We start from the raw sequence: 18,838 nt of genomic DNA on the forward strand, positions 1-18,838 counted from the left end.
CGGAGGGGGGGCGGCGCGCGGCGACGGGCGGCGCTTTCCAGAAATCGAAAGAGGAAACCCGGAAATGGCGATCGCCGCGGACCCAGCGTTCGGGAGTGGCTGGGGGTGGGAAACGCAGGATATTGCCGAAAGCCATTCACTCGGGTAACTTGGAAAGATGGCCCACAATCTCCCCTTCGCCAGGTCACTCTTCCCCGAGCGCTGGGCCGGGCGGAGTCCGGCCTCGTGACTCGGCGGCCGGTGCCTCTTCTCCATATCTTTATCACTACCCCTTTTCTTTTTCTACCTTCCTTTCTCAGTCTCCGACTACCTCTCTCTTTCTATCTCTGTGTTCATATTTTCTTCTTCTTTGTCTTTCTTTAGGGGCTCTGGGCCCTCGTGGTTCATCCAGCAGTGACTGCTGGGGCCCCGGTGCTGGGAGCGATGGGAGACCCACCTGGAACCAAGCCTTTACCCTCGGTTTTGGAGGGGGTTAGTCGATACATGACTGCATAGTTGGCGGAGTTTTACATACACGCGCGCGCGCACGAACACACACACACACACTCCATCGTACTCGGAATTTGCTGGCAGTTGGTCTTCCCCGATCTCATCTGTCTTCCACCATAAATGCTTTGGAAAGTTTTATCTGGGAATCCATTCCTAGCTTTGTACACACACAGAGACTCCTCTTAAAAGTGCTATTAGAATGATTAGAAGGCGAACGTCGCCTTTTCCAGGTTAAACTGTCAAGGAGGGAGATTCGCCTCTGAGCCAGTCAGATGAATAAGATTGAGGTGTTTGGTGTCTGGAACGCAACTGTTCCCTGTTTGCAGTGCCGGGCGAGGTACACACCGTTTGAGGTGGCTTTTAGTCATTTAATGGCGCCTGAGCGGGAGGCGTGTTGTTGAGTTTCTGTGCTGCCACGTTTCTAAGCAGAGACGTGATACCGCGGGATGTGACAGAGAGCCTTTGGCTTTGCCGGTGTCTTGATCACTGGTATCCCCGCCTGCCCCTCCCAGACTTGCTCTTGGGGACGCCGGGAGAGCTGGGCCCCGTGGTACTCAACTGCTCGCGTGGTCATTGTGGGGTGGGGACTTGGCAAGGTGCTCCCTGACACACTGGGTAGCCACACCTCCACCAGCTTGTCTTCCTCTGCTGGTAGCAAAGGCTTGGGGGCCCTTCGGTAATGCAAGTCTTTTTCTCCCTTCAGGAGAAGTGAGCTTCTTTACAAGGTAGTGAAGGGCTGAGAGGTATGCAGACCTGGAAATGATTTCTTAATCCTTAACCCTTTCAGATATGCTGTTGTAAATAGTTCACTAAACTGAGGCTTCCCCAGATCTCTTATTCTTTCTAAACACGTTGGTAGTGTGGAATGCAACTCCGTAAATTTGGAGATTTGCCAAGGCCAGATGCAGAAGCAACCACCATCCCCTTTTTACTTTTGAATAATACTAACATTATTTATAGAACACTTAGTAAGCTGTAATTGGTCCTGCAAATACAGGTTGGTTTTATATCTGTGCCTGCGTGTTCGTATGTGCGCATGTACACACACACACACATATAGTCCCCACAGGTTCAAGGTGGTGGGTGCAAGGTCTGGGAGGAAAGACTGAGTTCTGAGCTTCTGCGAAGGGCACTGAGATTGGTTGGCATTAGCTCAGTAGTGTGATTTTGTGAGAACACGATGCTTTTTTCCTTCGGGCTTTAGAAACCAATCCATTAGACTCCGTGAGCCAGCACGTCTCACACGCAGAAGAGGGATTTACCTAAAAATCCTGCTGAGCTTGAGGGGGTGGGCGGGGCAGCAAGGGGGAGTGCCTAAAGCTGATGGATTAAGTCCTTTATCCTTGCCCACTCCTGGAATCCCTGCATGTAGTTCTTTTTTTATAGAAATTCTTTCTTATAAAAATGTCTGCAGCCTGGGTATTTATGACATGTCCTTATTTCAAGTAGTGGTGCCTTTTTCAGCTTATATAGTCTTCACTGGAATGGAGAAAAGAGGATATTTCTTACTGGTGTCTTTCCTGATACCTTTCTTCCCCTCCTCTCCTCTTTTCTAATGTACTGGATCATTGGATGGGTTTTTCTTCCTCCTCCTAAAGCTGTTACTGTCTTTATGAGTCATCTACAGCAGATTCCTCTGAGGTTTATTAACTAAAGGAGGGCATGGAGAACATTCTGTTCAAACAGGGAACAGTAAAACAGCAACAAAAAGCCTGAGATTGATTAGTTCGATGACACTTTCCCCTCTGAAGAGCATTAATCGTGTGCCTTGTTGCTACACCAGGGAGTCCTGGTGGCCCAGGGGTTAAGTGGCTAACCAAAAGGCTGGCAGTTTGAACCTACCAGACGCTCCTTGGGAGAAAGATGTGGCAGTCTCCTTCCCTAAGAATTTATAGCCTTGGAAACCCTGTGGGGGCAGTTCTGCTCTGTCCTATAGAGTTTCTGAGAGTTGGAATTGGTTCTGTGGCAGTGGGTTTGGTTTTTGGGGGTTGCTACACCAACATTGTGGTAAATATTTCTTAAACTGGCAGCTTCCTTCAAATGCAAACCATAACTTGGGGAGACTTGCTGGACTTGTGAGCCAGCACTTAATCGACAGGGAAGTGAATTAATGGCTGGCAAGAGCCGGCTATTCTTTCTCTTTATTATCACTAAAAATTGAGAACCTCTGCGTTATCTGGATGAGTTGTTTAACCACTCAGAACCTCAGTTTTCTCATCTGTGAAGTGGGTTACATTACTGTTTACTTCAATGGGGTATGAGGGATTCCATACAAGTGGTGGGTCCTCCGACAAGGTTTGCTGCTTAGTGGGCATTAGATAGTCACCACCATCAATAAGTGTGAAGGAGATGTTGATAGTGGTCATTGCAGAGGTTATTTGTTTATTATTCTGAAATGAGGTAAAGTGCTAATTAATCTTTGCTCAAGGATTTAGACTAGACCAGCAGGGAAGAAAGATCGAGTTAGTATTCAAACACTGATGCAAAGACTTTCATGTCCTTAAGGAGATTAAACCCATTGCTGATATTCTAACTTGAAGAGAGATGGGGATGTTCAAGAGAAAGCCATACCTTATCTGTCGGTGGCCACTACAGTTTATAGTAGTGATTCTTAGCTCTGGCGGCACATCAGAATCGCTTGGGAAGGTTTTGAAAACAAAAAACTAAACCCATTCTGAACCCCAAACCAAGTTAAAATTGCCTGAGATGAGGGCCAGGCTTCCTAGTTTTTAAAGGTCCTCAGGTGATTTCCTTGGTTTAACCATTGGCTGAAAACCACTAGTTTAGGAAAGAGCACTTAGAGGATTTCAAGCAGGGCTTCGAACCAGTACAGATGTTCAGGAACAGATCAGTAATTGCTGATGTAAAGGAGGGCAGTTTAGGCATTGCAAAGCAACCAAATCTGTTGCTGTGGATTTTGCCTCGAGTAAGAAAAAAGCCTGGTGGTATAGTGGTTAAGAGCTACGGCTGCTAACCAAAAGGTCAGCAGTTCGAGTCCGCCAGGCGCTCCTTGGAAACCCTGTGGGGCAGTTCTGCTTTGTCCTGTAGGGTCACTGTGAGTCAGAATCGGCTCCATGGCAGTGGGTTAGGAAATAAACAGCAGTGCTCTGCTCAAAGATGGCGGCCAACTGTGCTGCTTTGAATGTGTGTTGCTCTCTACAGGCCTGCCAATAATCCAATTTCCTGTGTTTAAAAAAAAAACAAAAACAACCACACCCATTGCCATGGACTTTTAGCAGGCACCGCTGTTTGTTTCCTCCTCAGGTCAAAACCAATAGCCAACAGATTTGGTTGCTATGCAGTGCTTGCGCTTCCCAGTCCTCATTTACATGGGCAGTTACTGAATTGTTCTGAACCTGTTCAAAGGCCTGATTTTAAGTGAAAAAGATTTAGGCTGAGCCCTGATTCTGTCACTTACTGTTTTTGCTTTGTGGCCTCAGGCAACAATCTTGATTTGTGAGTCTTAGTTGTCGAATGTCTGGAATAGTGGTAGAATAGTGATAGCCAGAATGGCTGAGACTGATCGAGAGCGTTGTATTAAGCATTTTCATGTATTCCGTTGGGTGGTGCAAATGGCTAATGCACTTAGCTGCTAACTGAAATGGCGGAGGTTCCAGTCCATCCAGTGGTACCTCGGAAGAAAGGTCTGGTGATCTATTTCTGAAAAATCAGCCACTGAAAACCCTGTGGAGCAATTGACAAATATCGTGTCATTTATATATGTGTGTGTGTGTGTTTAACAAATATGTATTTTAATGTGTTTTCGATGAAAGTTTACACAGGAAATTAGGTTCTCATTTAACTATTTCTGTATGTATTGTTCAGTGACATTGGTTACGTTCTTCACAATGTATCAGCATTCTCAGTATTTCCATTTTGGTTGTCGTGTTTCCATTAATCCAGCTTTCCTGTCCCCCCTAGCCTTCTCTTCTTTGGTCTAGGGTAAATGTTAACCATCTGGTTTCCTCTAGATGATTATTTTGAGGCGCACAGTATTCATGGGTGATATTATTTATTTTACGGGCCAATCTATTATTTGGCTGAAAGGTGACCTCTGGGAGTGGCTTGAGTTCCAGGTTTAAAGAGTAACTCAAGGCGATAGTCTTGAGGGTTCATCTAGTCTCTACCTGTCCAGTAAGTCTGGCCTTTTTTTTTTTTTTTAAACAAATTTGAGTTTTGTTCTACATTTTTCTCCCATTCTACCCTCAATAAACCCATTGCTGTCGAGTTGATTCCTACTCACAGAGACCTTGTAGGATGCCCCCATAGGGTTTCCAAGGAGTGGCTGGTGGATTTGAACTGCTAGCCTTTTGGTTTGCAGTTGTAGCTCTTAACCACTATTCCACCAGAGCTCTGGGACCATCTTTTGGGTTCCTGGTTGGAACGGTCATTAGTGGCAGCCGGGCACTGTCTAGTTGTGTTATATATATTTTTACAACAATTAAAAAGAAAAGAAAATGCTATGGAGCACAGTTTTTTTACTCTGATGCCACGAGCTGGAATTCACTCAGTGGCAATTTTTTTTTTTAACGTTATATTTAATCCACACAACAACCCTTAGGAGGCATTCCTTCAGTTTACGGAAAAGGAAACTAAGACACTGAGAGATTAAGTAACTTGCCCAAGGTTCAAGGAAGTGGTAGCCAGGCTTTGAATCTTGAACACTGCTTGACTCCAGACCCTGCAGTCTTAACCACTGTGCTGTTCTTATTTTGCCTCCAGAGTTTGTCACATGATGGGCTAAAAGGCTCAATCCCAGGTTGGGAAGGCCACTCTCCAGACAAGATTACACATTAGTTTAAATATGTACACAAATTAATGCATGTACTCAGTAGCAATCAGATAGTACAGAAGGCATTTGAAAGAGCTTTTGGAAAGCTGAGTCCCTGTGTCCACCCCCCCTTCCCCCCCTTCCCTGAGTCAAGCTCACTTATGATGTTAATTCTTGATATTAATAAGCAGACTCCTAGGATGCACCGGGCTGATCTGATAACAGGAGAGAGAAGGGGATTGTGCCCAGTAGACAACAATCAAGTTCCCCTGATCCCTTTCTGTGCTGATGTTTCCTGCCTTCCATTCTCCTGAAGGCCTAGCATGTTAAGCTGGCTTCCCAGAGAGACCTTCTTAGGGCAGTAGTGTAACCACAGGATTAAAGCAGGTCTTTGTGTGCCATTTTCATTTTGCACTTGGCTTGGTTGGAATAGGTGGTGGTGGTTATTGTAAAGATACAACATTCTAAATTCAGTTAGGCATTTACGGATCCCTTCTTGGTTTGGAGCACAGTTCTACTCTGACACACACAAGGTTGCCATGAGGTGGAATCTACTTGATGGCAACTGGTCCTTGGTTTGCCTGTCATAAACAGCCCCTTTCATTTTTTCCTTTTGAACTTTTAATGAAGTGTAACTTACCTGCTTCTAGAACACAAGTGTCTTAAACCAAAAAAAAACCAAACCCGTTGATGTTGAGTTGATTCTGACTCATAGCAACCCTACAGGACAGAGCAGAACTGCCCCATAGGGTTCCCAAGCAGTGGCTGGTGGATTTGAACTGCTGACCTTTTAGTTAACAACCGAGCTCTTAACCACTACACCACCAGGACTGCACAAGTCACGTAGCTCCTTCTTTTTGAGGTTAGTGTTTACGATAAAGTTTCTGCTTTGCCAAGTAAGGGAGTGATGGTTTGTCTGGGCTTGAAATTCAACCCTAACTCCTGGCTTTAGGTACTCCATCGTGCCTTTTACGGCCTTTTTCCCCCCTCAGAGTGTCTAATTTTAGAGGAGATTTGTCCATAAGATTAGTGGATAGACAGAATCCCCAATTTGATACATCGCCCATTCTCTACCTCTGGCTCCTTGGCATTATTCCAATAAAAATGTCTTAGGCATGTGCACAGCTGAGTGTGTATGCATATGCCCCTGTCCCTGAGCATGTTTTAATGCTCTTGAGAGCAGTGGCATGGGGTGGGGGGAGGTAGGGGGTGGGGGGGTATCCGTTAAACCAGGGGGAAGAGCCATTGCCTTGGGGGAAGGATCGGTGGAGTGGGTATTGTTTCCTGGCACAAGTGAGAAAACTTCAGCAGTCACTGTCACTTTTCTGATGTGTCGGCTGCGGCTGCCAGAATGCATCCTGGACACGATAGGGTCTGTCTTATGTTCCCATTGGTTTTCAGGGAGACTGTCATCTCTCTGCTTGCCCCTTGGGACATATGCAAGCCCATTGGTACCAGTCATGTGTGTACCCCTGCTGTCTCATCCTGGGCAGTGAAATGTTTCTGTTTTCTAGGAACTTGTTTGCTCCAAGGTCCCTGGAAGCCCAGGGAATACTGGCCAATGCTTTTTTGTGGCTCCTGAATGTCTCCTGATAGCCTTTCTACCTCCTCCGCACTGAATGGTCTAAAAATACTGGGGAAGAAACAATCCAAAGCCCCCTGTCTATTATGCTTGCTTCCTCCTTACCCCAGCCTGCAGTCTAGGAAACAGATCCCAGAATAGCACAGTGGGCGTTTGAACATGTGTCTCAGCTTGGTCAACAGGCTGAGCATGGAACCGTGATGGGATGCCCAGCGGCTTCCTCCTTAATCCGTGCAGGAGGCAAGGCGCCTATCAGCGATGATGTTGGTGGCTTTCCTTCCTCCCCCACACTGACACTCGCCAGCTTATACTTGCATATCAGAGCCTCTTTCTAATTCTGACTTGTGGGCAGATTTGGGGTAGAGCTTTAATAGGTCTCTCTGCACCCTGTGTGGCCTCCACTCCACCTGTGAAGCGATTTCGCGTAGCTGATAAGGAGAGCTTGGCCCATCTCGGCAGCCAGTGAGCGCAGCCTTGCAGAGCCGCAGCTCTGCCCGGGTTGGGAGTTGTCAGGCAGCGGGTCTCCTCCTTCCAGTGGAAGGGCACCTGCTCACTCCTGTTACTAGGATGCGGGAGCCGCCTGTTCGTCTCAGGGGCAAGATGACAGCAAAGGAAATACTGTGTCATACATTCCCAGAACAGGGTTCTTTTTAAAACTCCTGGAAACCTCCCTCCCTGGCATTTTGTTTTACTGAGATTCTGAGGAACGTGGGCCTGTATTTCAGTAACTGAAGCAAAGAAATTCACAAGCAAAAGCCGCTGGGTTTCCCAGAGATGAATGGTGGAGCCAGGCCCCTGCCTGGGTCTTAGCCGGGCCCCCTGCCCTCTGACCCGCCTTTCATTCAGCGGGGCTCTGGCATCAATCAGAACTTGGCAGCAGGGAAGGGGAGTATCAGGGAAGGGCATGAGAGTCTCAGGGATGGAGGAATTTATCCATCAGCCTTCACTGGGAGCCATTTGGAAACCCTGGGTGGCATAGTGGTGAAGTGCTATGGCTCCCAACCAAAAGGTTGGCAGTTTGAATCCAGCAAGTGCTTCTTGGAAACTCTGTGGGGCAGTTCTACTCTGTCCTATGGGGTTGCTATGAGTCAGAGTCAACTTGACAGTAACGGGTGGGTCTGCTTTCTTTTGATAAATTCTTTTTTTAAAATTGTCCTCTTAAAAAAATATATTTTTATAGAAAGTCCACCCAGACCTACTGTGTGGAAGTTAGGGAATTGATGGTTGGCTTCTCTCTGTTTTGGCTCTCTGGGGGCCTGCCTCCCATGTCCCATTCATGCCTGCCACATCAGCTTACATACCGCACTTGGAAACCTCCGCCTCCTACTGTTAGCCTCGCCTTTATTGGTGTTGGTGATGCTTTTTCCCACATCCTTGAGGAGTGCTCTTCCACTGTAGCATTAATAACAAGATTCCCTGGCTGGGTCCAGGACACTTGGGTATCCGGTTGGGAATTTGGTGTTGGGACTCAGACTCTGAAACCAAGATAGAACTGTAAGGTGTGACTTAGACGCTCTGGCCACCAGGGGGCCCTAGTCCCGGTTGAGTCTGAAATACTGGGTGCTTTGAGATGGGGAATGAAATAAGGCTGCTTCTGTGAAAATTCTTTAAAGTTTGTTGTTGGGCATAGGACTCTGTTCACCAACTTTCACCACTTTGTTAACGACACCTCCTTTTGCTCTTTACAGCCTGCGGGCCGAAGCTGACCAACTCCCCTACAGTGATTGTCATGGTTGGCCTCCCAGCCCGGGGGAAGACTTACATCTCGAAGAAGTTGACTCGCTACCTCAACTGGATTGGCGTCCCAACAAAAGGTAAGGCTAGGTAGATCCACTGAATGCTGTGATCCTGCTTGCCTAGCCTCTGGAAACCCTGATGGCATAGTGGTTAAGTGCTATGGCTGCAGACCAAAGGGATGGCAGTTCAACTCCACCAGGGGCTCCTTGGAAACTCTGTGGGGGTAGCTCTACTGTGTACCGAAAAAAAAAAAAAATAATCATTTCCAGTTGCTGGTACAGATGGTGTAGAACTACTGTGGGGCTGGCCTGTCTGCCTGTATCGGATTCTAATCCCACCTCCCTTTTCAGCTGTGTCACCTGTCTCTGCTGCACACATGCCCTTTCATGTTGGGATTTTATTGTCACTGCTGCTCTCCTCTTTCCCACTCTTCTGAATCCTGCCCAATTCAGGTTTCCCTTCCTTGATGAAGCCCCCTCTGACCACTTCAGCCCATGCAGATCTCTCTCCTTTAAACTCCCATAGCACTTAGTTGTAGTATTTCTCTACTCACTGTCATACAGTGCTCTGTACTATTGGTTATATTCTTTGGTTCTTTGTCTACTCTTCCCAACCTGATGGGAAATGTCTTGAGGATGGGGACTAGTTCTTAAATTTTCTCTCCACCGCTGTGCCTAACATGGTGCTACACGCATACTGAGTGCCCAATCCATATTAAATGCACTAGGGAAAATAGAATTAAATAGCCTTATTGACGTTGAAGGAGCCCCTGTGGCGTAGCAGTAAAAGCACTTGGATGCTAATTGAAAGGTTGACAATTCGAACCTACCTTAAGGCCCCTCAGGAGAAAGACCTGACGATCTGCTCCCATAAAGATGATAGCCTACAAAACCCTAGGAGGCAGTTCTACTCTGTCATTTGGGGTCGCTAAGAGTTGGAAATTGATGACACCGGACAACAGCAACAACCTTGGCTCTGGCTGCCGAGTCAGCAGAAGAGCAGCTGGGTTGGACCTGGCAGTGGGTGTGAGACCCACTCACTTTTGGAGACTGTTGGCCCGAATCATCACCCCTGTGTTCACTAGACTTGTGACTGACCCTGTTGTTACAGTCTCAATCTGTGGTCCACAATGTTGTGTGACTGGGCTTAGAGACTGGACCCAATTCAAACTGGTGGGGTTTTGTTTGTTTTTGAGATTGTGTTTCCAGTTGTGAGTAGGCCCCTTCATCCTGCTTGGTCATCTCATGCTGGCCTTTTCCATCCATAGTGTTCAACGTCGGGGAGTATCGCCGGGAGGCTGTGAAGAAATACAGCTCCTATGACTTCTTTCGCCCTGAGAATGAAGAGGCCATGAGAGTGCGAAAGTGAGACATGAGCTGCCTTGAAGGCTTTGGGTTTTGGTTTGCTATGCCTTTTTAAAACATTTTCTATAAGGGGAAGAGAAAGCTGGCCTGCAGTGTGGCTCTGTGGCCTCTGGCTTATCTAGATAGGGTTGATGGCTGTCAGATTTGGCCCCAGCTCTGCTGGCAGCAGCTGCTACAGTATAGCTTAGGACAAGCTTCTGGGCCAGTCTGAGACTCCTTGCTTTAATGTGATCCCAAATCTTCTAACTCAGCTGATGGGATACAGAGCAACAGCAATACTACCTTGTTAAGAATAATCAAAATAATGTTCACTGAAAACTATCTGTTTACATTTGGGAAGGATTTTTTTTTTTTTTTTTTTAAAGCACAGGTGATCATCAAACCCTAGGGCAATAGTGCTCAATCCTAGCTGTGCAGTAGAATCACCTGTGGAGCTTCTTAAAAATCCCCATGTTAGGCCATACCCCAATCCAGTTCAATTAGAAGTTGTTCATTGGATCTGGGCATCAGTTTTTTGAAAGCCCCCAGGGGATTCCATTGTTCATCCAGGCATGAGCACCACTTCCTGAGGGTGACTGAAGTACTTCCACCCTGGACCTCACCCTGGGGAGCCTCTGGGACTCAGGGGGCTAACCCCGAGGAAGGCTTGGCGAGGTTGGCCACAGCGCTGGGCAGTTTCGAGACAGAACTTGCAGTTACTCTGTTTATTGGGGTTGGTGAGGTGGGTCACTTGGACTTACCCAATCCAGATAAAAATGGGCCCTCCCTAATGCTTGGCTTCTCTTTCTTGCATGTTGCAGGCAGTGTGCCTTAGCGGCCTTGAGAGATGTCAAAATGTACCTGACACAGGAAGGGGGCCAAATTGCGGTAAGTCTAGGGAATGCCATGGTCTTGCTTTTTATTTTTAATCCCATATCAGGTTGGCATCCTCAAGAGAGTAAATGTAAACATTGGCCTGAGGAAGTGCCAAGAGCCATTGCTGAGGCATCACAAACAGGGACAAGTGCCACTGGCCCCAAGGGCTGAGGGAACCACGAGGTTAGGGCAGTACAGTGGCTTAGCAAGGTGGTTGGTGGGGGTGGACTCGACACAGCAGCTGGAGTGCTCTGCTCACTCCCTCCTCCATGTGCAGTTAGGCCACTACCCACCAAGGCTGGGAGGACCTGGGGGAGCTGCCAGCCACAGTAGCTAGTGGATCTTCCCCATACATCTTCCTCCCATTGCATGTAACTTTTTGTTTGTTTTAAATAACTGTTCCCACCCTGTCCCCTTCTGTCCCTCCGAGTTGTGGGGAGTGGGAGAGGGGAGGGCTGGCATGCTCCTGGAGAGGCCTTGGGCAGGGCACAATCTCTTCTTGAACCAACATTTTTGGCTTATTCATGGAGGTGACAGGCCTACCTGACCTACTTGGGGTTTTTGCTAAATATTGTTGAACTCAAATTAGATTCGTCTTCACTGCCTGCCTTTCTGTCTCCCTATCAGGTTTTCGATGCCACCAATACTACTAGAGAGAGGAGACACATGATCCTTCATTTTGCCAAAGAAAATGATTTCAAGGTGAGTCAAGCTTCTTGTCTTCTCTTGTCCCAGAGAGCACAGGAGAAAGGAGAAGACCTTGGGAGGGGCCAGTTACCATGTCTGGAGCACCTCTGCTTCCTACTTGGTAACTAACCTGCTGCTGCCTAAAAATATGGCCTTCCTGTATTAGGATGCTTAGGGTCAACCTGACTAGGGAGGTGGAATGCTTCTCTGAGTTGAGGAGGGTGCAATGGGATTGAATTAGTGGGTCTTTTATGTATTTGGGAATTTAGGAATGGAGTCCTTCTTTCTTGTATGTGATACTTACATCACAATGATAAAAACATTGGTGTTTTCCTCATACGCATTTGTTGTTTCTTAACAGTTTGTTTTGCTTCCATCCAGGTGTTTTTCATTGAGTCTGTATGTGATGACCCTACGGTTGTAGCCTCTAACATCATGGTAAGACGAAGCAGAAAACCCCCATTCTAGTGTGGTAGCTTAGGCTGCCAGGATATTTGCAATCAGAGGACAGTAGGCCATGCCCTGAAAGTCAACTAAACTTTCAGAATGAGCTGGTTCTCCCTGTTTTGTTGATTTTGTTTGAGAGGTGGGATACTGGGAGGTTAGAACTGTGAAGCAGTATTTCTTAACTTAGAGGCATGTTCCATGACCTAGGCTGGCTCTTCCTGGGGTCTTTTCAGACAGTCAGCAGTGAGCACAGTCCTTTCTGGGCCATGAAAGGTAAAGTGGGGAGGACTGGGAACAGTGTATGTAGGTGGCAGTAGCTTGGCGGACCCAGATGGTGTGTGTGGGAGCTGCTTGGGAGAAAGGAGACAGAAGCTCAGCCCTGCCAGATGGGAAGGTAGGCAGCAGGCTGATCTCTTTTGCTATTAAGGTCCCTGATAGGTAAGAATGATTGTGTATTGACAAAAGCGTATAGAATTCATTAAACTGAAGTCAGAGTTTCCAAGTTTCGGAAGAAGTGGGATAGTAAAATTATCTCTTCAGATGCATCAATGTATATGGCCAGTCTCCCTTGTGTCAAGGGGAGGTTGGCTCTATACATGGAGGGTAATTGGCAGCTTAATTCTTAAGTTTTATCAGTTGATAGCAAAACATATCACAAACATTGACAGAAGTGGTTACTTTACCACAGGTCACCTTTCTTGTGGAGTAGATAAGTTTATGTCCACTTTAAATATATCAGAATAGGATGAATCTATAAAGCAGAGCAGTCTTAATACTTCTACGGGGAACTCTGTGGTAATGCTGAACAGACCGAAAACCAGTTGCTGTCAAGTGGATTCTGACTCATGGCAGCTCCTGTGTTATCAGAGTAGAACTGGGCACCGCAGGGTTTTTGATGGCTGATTTTTTGGAAGTAGATTACCAGGCCTTTCTTCTGAGATGCGTACTGGTTGGATTCTAACCACTGATCCTTCTCTTAACAGCTGAACATATTAACCGTTTGTACCACCCAGGGACTCTATAGCAAAAATTTTAAAAGGATGCTAAGCATTCATCAGCTTCTTGTGTTGGACCTCTTCTCCATGGCAGTGGGAATATTTCAAAGCATTTCTAAATCAGAAGTTCATATTTCAGGAAGGGCTATTTGAATTGTGGAAAATCAGTTCAGTTGAGTTTCATTGGCTTCCAAGGAAGTGATTCAAAGTACAAGGAAGCAGATGTTGCAGTAATCTAAACAAAGGGTTTTGCTGTAATTCCTTGGTTTGGCTTTACTAGTTTCCCTAGGTAGTGAAGCAGAGTGCAGCTACTGAGTGATTTATCCCCAGTGAGCTGTCACCAGCGTGCTTAGCCAGGAGATTACCGTTCATCTCTTAGTCCCTTTTAGCACATTTAGTCATTTGCCCTGACCCTCTGCGTTCAGAATTTTCTTTCTCTGACTAAGTCTCAGAGCCGCTTTGCAGGTTCAGTCTGCCCACTGTGTTCTTTATGTGGGCGGCCGAGCTAGGACGGAAAGGATTTGTGAACTGAAGATTTTTGAAGAGTGGCTGCCTTTCTTTCAAAACTGTAGTAGTTGTTGAAGGAAAAAAGCTTGCACGCATATAAAAAATTCTGGGTTTTCCCCAGATCTACCGGGTTGCTCAGACCTACTGCTCAGTTACAGGCTGTGGCTGGTCTGAGTGTCACTTCTGCACCCCCTCCCATGACAGCGAGTGCCCCTGAGCAGGAGAGACACGTGTTCTGGGTAGAGAAGCAAAGGGCTGGTGTTGTACACCAGCTACATAGTTAATAACAGACCTATTACAAGTGTTTGCTGCCTTGGTCTGTGGGTTGGTGGAGGAGTTGTACCTGGAATACAGGGCCAGGGTCCTCTCTAGCAGCGATGGAGTATGCCTTTTATAACCAACAACCCACCCTTTGGTATAGGGAATGTTGCAAATGCTAATGTAGAATTGGGTTGGATTCAGGGCTAGGCTGTCTGGTGGTGACTCAGTTCCTGAATGGTGGACTATTCAGAGGTTTTCCTTAAGGAATCCTCACGGATGTCCTGTCTCTGTCCTCCCTGAGGGCTGAATGGGTGGCACATGCCTTCCAACCAGCAATTCTCTATCTCCCATTGGTACCCTCACTGTAAAATAATCAAGTTATGACTCAGCCCCCAGCTTCTTTTTTTTTTCCTCTTAAACACTGGCTAGGATAACCTTTATTCTGAGACTTTCTGTACATCCCCCCTTTTGAAAGCACCAAATCCTGCTTAATCTAAGCAAAAAGCCTCCCAGCGTGACTCATCTGTCAGCTGCCTCTTTGTGGTGTTACAGGAAGTGAAAATCTCCAGTCCGGATTATAAACATTGCAACTCAGCAGAAGCCATGGAAGACTTTATGAAGAGAATTAACTGCTATGAAGCCAGCTATCAGCCCCTGGACCCTGATAAATGTGACAGGTAATTCCTAAGAGGGGACTCTTTTCTCAAGTACCCATGTTTGGGTTTTTACTGTTTTCTTGAGGTTCCCACAAAGCATGCGCTCCTGCGGACTTTTACGTACTCTCTTTAAAAATGTCTTTTCGCCTCCTCCCTGATTACGAACGCATTCATAGTCAATATTTCAGATAGTACATAAAAGTATAGAAAGTAAACATACATTTGAGTCTTAGTCTTGCTACTGTCCCCCGATGTTTTCTTTTCCATTCTCTTGCTTATCTGTCCCCCTCTTCTGGGAACCCAGCCAACCTCTTGGCCAGGCCTTCTGCTATGGAAATTGGTTGCTATGCTTTTGCTCTCTGGCTCTTGTAGAAAATAGGTTCAGTCTGCTCTCAAGGAGCTCACAGTCTGACTTGGCAGTTCTGTTGAGGAATGAGTCTCCTGGAAGTGGGGCCAGGGGATTTGTACATGAGGCTAGGTGTGCTGTGCTGACAGGTAGAACATTCTGTTGGCTGATCCTTGGTGGCGTTTCTATGCAGGGACTTGTCACTCATCAAGGTGATCGATGTTGGTCGGAGGTTCTTGGTGAACAGAGTCCAGGACCACATCCAGAGCCGAATCGTGTACTACCTGATGAATATCCATGTGCAGCCCCGCACCATCTACTTATGTCGGCATGGGGAGAACGAGTACAACCTCCTAGGGAAGATTGGAGGTGACTCCGGCCTGTCCAGCAGGGGCAAGAAGGTAGGAGGAAGTTGAGGGATAGAGCAGGAAAGGAGGGGTATGTCTCCTTTCCTTTAGGGAAGTTGTGAGGTCCGTGGGAGTGGGCAAGGTGTTGCATTTCCTGCTGCTGCTGCCTCAGTGTGCTTACTGTGTGTGTGTACTGAGAAGGCAAGGATCTACTGGGGCTTTGAGGAGGGGCGATCTGGTGTGCATGCAGGAGGCTAGTCCTAGTTGCTAGGGGCTGGAGCTAGTTGCTGCCAGGCTCTTCACCATTCTGACTACAGTAGCGTGATAGTCCTTAATGTGGTGGGTGAATGACTCGCCACTGCTTCTTGGCGGAGGAGCAGGAGCCCTGGTGTCCAATGTGTATATTCCCCTATCATCCCATACCCTCTCAGTTTGCCAATGCCCTGAGCAAGTTTGTTGAGGAACAGAACCTGAAGGACCTCAAGGTATGGACCAGCCAGCTGAAAAGTACCATCCAGACAGCAGAAGCCCTTAAACTCCCCTACGAACAGTGGAAGGCACTCAACGAGATTGATGCTGTGAGTATCTGGATCTGGCCATGTGGGAGGGCTGGAGGGACAGGGGCTGTGGAGGCCTTTTTCCCTGGAACCACCTAGAAAGAGGGCAGCCTGTACCCGCACAGATCACCCCTGGGCATTGGGACTTCCCGAGATCTCTTTCAGACTCACAGGGGTTGCATTGACCCTTTTGGGCGTGTTCTCTTGAGTGACCTCTGGGTGTTTCTGCCAGGGTGTTTGTGAGGAGATGACCTATGAGGAGATCAAGGAGACTTACCCTGAGGAATATACCCTGCGTGAACAGGACAAATACTATTACCGCTATCCCACTGGAGAGGTATGTGTGTTGGGGCCAGCCTCATTTCTGGCCCTTCTTTTCCATCTGTAGTCATTTGTTCACTCAGCAAATAGTGATCAAGTGTATACTGTGTGTGTTGTGTGTGGAGAAGCTCATGAAGCACCTTAGCAGAGGCCAAGAGAGGGCTACTAGGGACCTGGAGGGATCCCCCAAAAAATGAAACAAAGAAACCTGTTGCTGTCAAGTCAATTCCGACCCATAGTGACAGAGTGGAGCTGCCCCATAGGGTTTCCAAGGAGTGGCCAGTGAATTCAAACTGCCGACCTTTTGGTTAGCAGTTTGAACTCTTAACCACTGCACCACCAGGGTTCTGGAGGGATCCCTGGTACTGATTGTGGACGGCTGAGTGGTCAGCTCCAAGGAGGACGGAATCTGACATCTAACCAGTATTTTTTGAGCTTCTAATGTGTTCTGGATGCCTGTTGCCAGCACTTTCACCTTTGAATTGAGTCTTGCTACACTGAAGCTTGCAAACAACTCCAGGAGAAGCACAGTCGCATTTTCCACTCAGTGAAAAGTGACAGAAGTGTTTCTCAAACAACATCTGTAATGATATGGGAAAGAAAGAAGATAACTGGTGATTATCCACCTGACACAAAGGTGTTGCACTTGACTGCAGGCAAGCTGGTTGACATGCCAGCTGTGGACATTTTACCGTCTGTCACTTGTACTGACGTACATTGGTGCTCACGTAGGAGTAGTTTCCCAAGCCAGGTGTAAGACTCACTTTGGTTGGGGAAGCAGCTGCTGCGAGCACTGGGCAGAGTGTTCAGATGCAGTGGGTGCCTGGGGTTCTGGCCACAAGCCTTGGGGGGCGGGGACACCAGCAGGGGTCTGTCCTGTGACCCTCCTCAGCATTTGTCATAGCATGAATCCCTTGTGGGCCAGGACACACGGGGTCACACTGACCCTTAGTCACAGGACCCGGGTTTGTAAGAGAGGGAAGGATGGCAGCAGAGGGACCCGTGTGACTAGTAACCTTGGTGGTCTTGTGTTAAAGTCACAAGCCTACCCATTATTATTATTTTTATTCTTTATTGAGATAAAATTCATATAACATAAAATTTACCATTTTAACCATTTAAAAGTGTACAGTTCAGTGGTTTTTAGTATATTTACAATGTTGTGTAATCATTAAAACCAAAAACCAAACACGTTGCCGTGGATTTGATTCTGACTCATAGCGACCCTATAGGACAGAGTAGAACTGCCCCATAGGGTTTCCAAGGAGCTCCTGGAGGATCTGAACTGCCGACATTTTGGTCAGCAGCCACAGTTTTTAACCACTGCGCCTCCAGGGTTTCCATGTAATCATTAAAAAAAAAAAAAAAAAAAAAATTACCACTGTTTAATTCTAGAATATTTCTATCACCCCCCCGCAAAAAATAACAGACCTGCTGGCAGTCAGTCCCAATTTCCCCTTTCTTCTTGTCCCTCGGCAGCTACTAGTCTTGCTTTCTGTCTCTATAGTTGTGCCTATTCTGGACATTTCATGTAAATGGAACCATGTGGTATATGACCTTTTATATAGCTGGCTGACTTTGCTCAGCATAATGTTTTCAAGGTCACCCATGTTGTAGCATGCGTTGGTACTTCATGCCTTTTTATGGCTGAGTAATATTCCATACCTCTTCTCAGCTACCCGTCTCTTTCCACATGCTGAGGATTAGAAAAGGAATTTGCTCAGAGAGAAAGGTAGAGGTGATTTGCCTTTTCGAGGAAGCTGCTTGTGCTAGGTCTCCCTGGTAAGAGGTTAGCACTCAGCCCAGCCCCTGTGTTGGGATGCAGATTTAAAACATCACAGGGTATTAATTGAGCGACTGAGTGTTGCCTGGCTTATGATGGTGAGAAAGGTGTGGCTGGGTGCCAGAGCTCCCGTCTTCTCGAGTGCGGTTCTGCTCTGACTCAGGGCCCTGCCCCTCTGTCTTGCAGTCCTACCAGGACCTGGTCCAGCGCCTGGAGCCGGTGATCATGGAGCTGGAACGGCAGGAGAATGTGCTGGTGATCTGCCACCAGGCCGTCCTACGTTGCCTCTTAGCCTACTTTCTAGATAAAAGTGCAGGTACTGCCCATCCTCTGAAGCTTTCTATGTGGGGAAATCAGGAACTAGGGAGGTTTCATACTCAAGGAGGGAGGAGGGGAACTGACCTTTGAGTGTGGCATATCTATATACCACATCATTTCCCACCAAGACGCTGTTTCTGTTGTGTTGCTGAATGTTAAAGTCAGTGTGTGTCTGGCCGCACCGCCCACAGAGGGGTCTTCTCTGACACAAGTTTCCTTGCTAGCCCTTGGGAAATGCTTCAGAACCCAGTTTGATATACAGTGGGCTTAGTAGCATCATCAAACAGCTACCAAAAGCCCTTGGCCTCCCAAATCTAAGGATCTTTGAGGCAAGTTGAGGTGGGGGAGACTCTTGTCTTCAACCCACCTTTGGGGAACAGACAGCCTAGAATACTCTAAAGATGCTATTAATAGGTAAGTCTTGTGTCTGCCCAAGGTTCAGTTGAATCCCAAGACAACCTTATTGTTTTGGGGGTGCTTTTTTTTTTTAAACTCTAATTCTGACATTGTGTAGGGGCGGATTTCTTTATTTTGTTCCTAGGCTAGGTATCTTTTTCTGTTTCGTGCTGGTCTGTGTGCTGGGGGACAGCTCCCCTGCCTGGGCCTGGCTTCTGGGGACACGGGCATGTCAGGAGCTCCCACTGTGAAGTGTGAATGTGGGTGTCAGTGCATAAATCCTCCTCCCTGAAGTCTCATATCTAATCGTGCGGTCATATCTGCTTTCTTTTCAGAGGAGATGCCCTACTTGAAATGCCCTCTTCACACAGTCCTGAAACTGACACCTGTTGCTTATGGTAAGTGACGTAGCTATTGCC

At 47.2% G+C, this 18,838-nt stretch overlaps 1 protein-coding gene across 5 annotated transcripts in view; it reads left to right on the plus strand.

Moving 5' to 3' along the window:
* PFKFB3 (6-phosphofructo-2-kinase/fructose-2,6-biphosphatase 3) overlaps positions 1-18,838 on the plus strand; it is a 100,022-nt gene that overhangs the window by 68,351 nt on the left and 12,833 nt on the right. For 4 of the 5 annotated variants that reach the window (XM_010590755.3, XM_023548947.2, XM_010590757.3 and 1 more), the window contains exons 2-12: positions 8,531-8,656; positions 9,847-9,943; positions 10,744-10,810; positions 11,426-11,500; positions 11,867-11,923; positions 14,248-14,372; positions 14,891-15,098; positions 15,476-15,622; positions 15,834-15,938; positions 17,892-18,021; positions 18,755-18,817. In XM_010590755.3, the coding sequence (XP_010589057.1) occupies positions 8,531-8,656; positions 9,847-9,943; positions 10,744-10,810; positions 11,426-11,500; positions 11,867-11,923; positions 14,248-14,372; positions 14,891-15,098; positions 15,476-15,622; positions 15,834-15,938; positions 17,892-18,021; positions 18,755-18,817 (1,200 nt within the window). Of the gene's footprint in view, positions 1-36; positions 145-8,530; positions 8,657-9,846; positions 9,944-10,743; positions 10,811-11,425; positions 11,501-11,866; positions 11,924-14,247; positions 14,373-14,890; positions 15,099-15,475; positions 15,623-15,833; positions 15,939-17,891; positions 18,022-18,754; positions 18,818-18,838 lie in introns of those variants that run through there. The other variant, XM_064284830.1, reaches the window with a different exon arrangement.

This window comes from Loxodonta africana, chromosome 4, assembly GCF_030014295.1.
Source record: "Loxodonta africana isolate mLoxAfr1 chromosome 4, mLoxAfr1.hap2, whole genome shotgun sequence".
NCBI classification, from domain to species: Eukaryota; Metazoa; Chordata; class Mammalia; order Proboscidea; family Elephantidae; genus Loxodonta; species Loxodonta africana.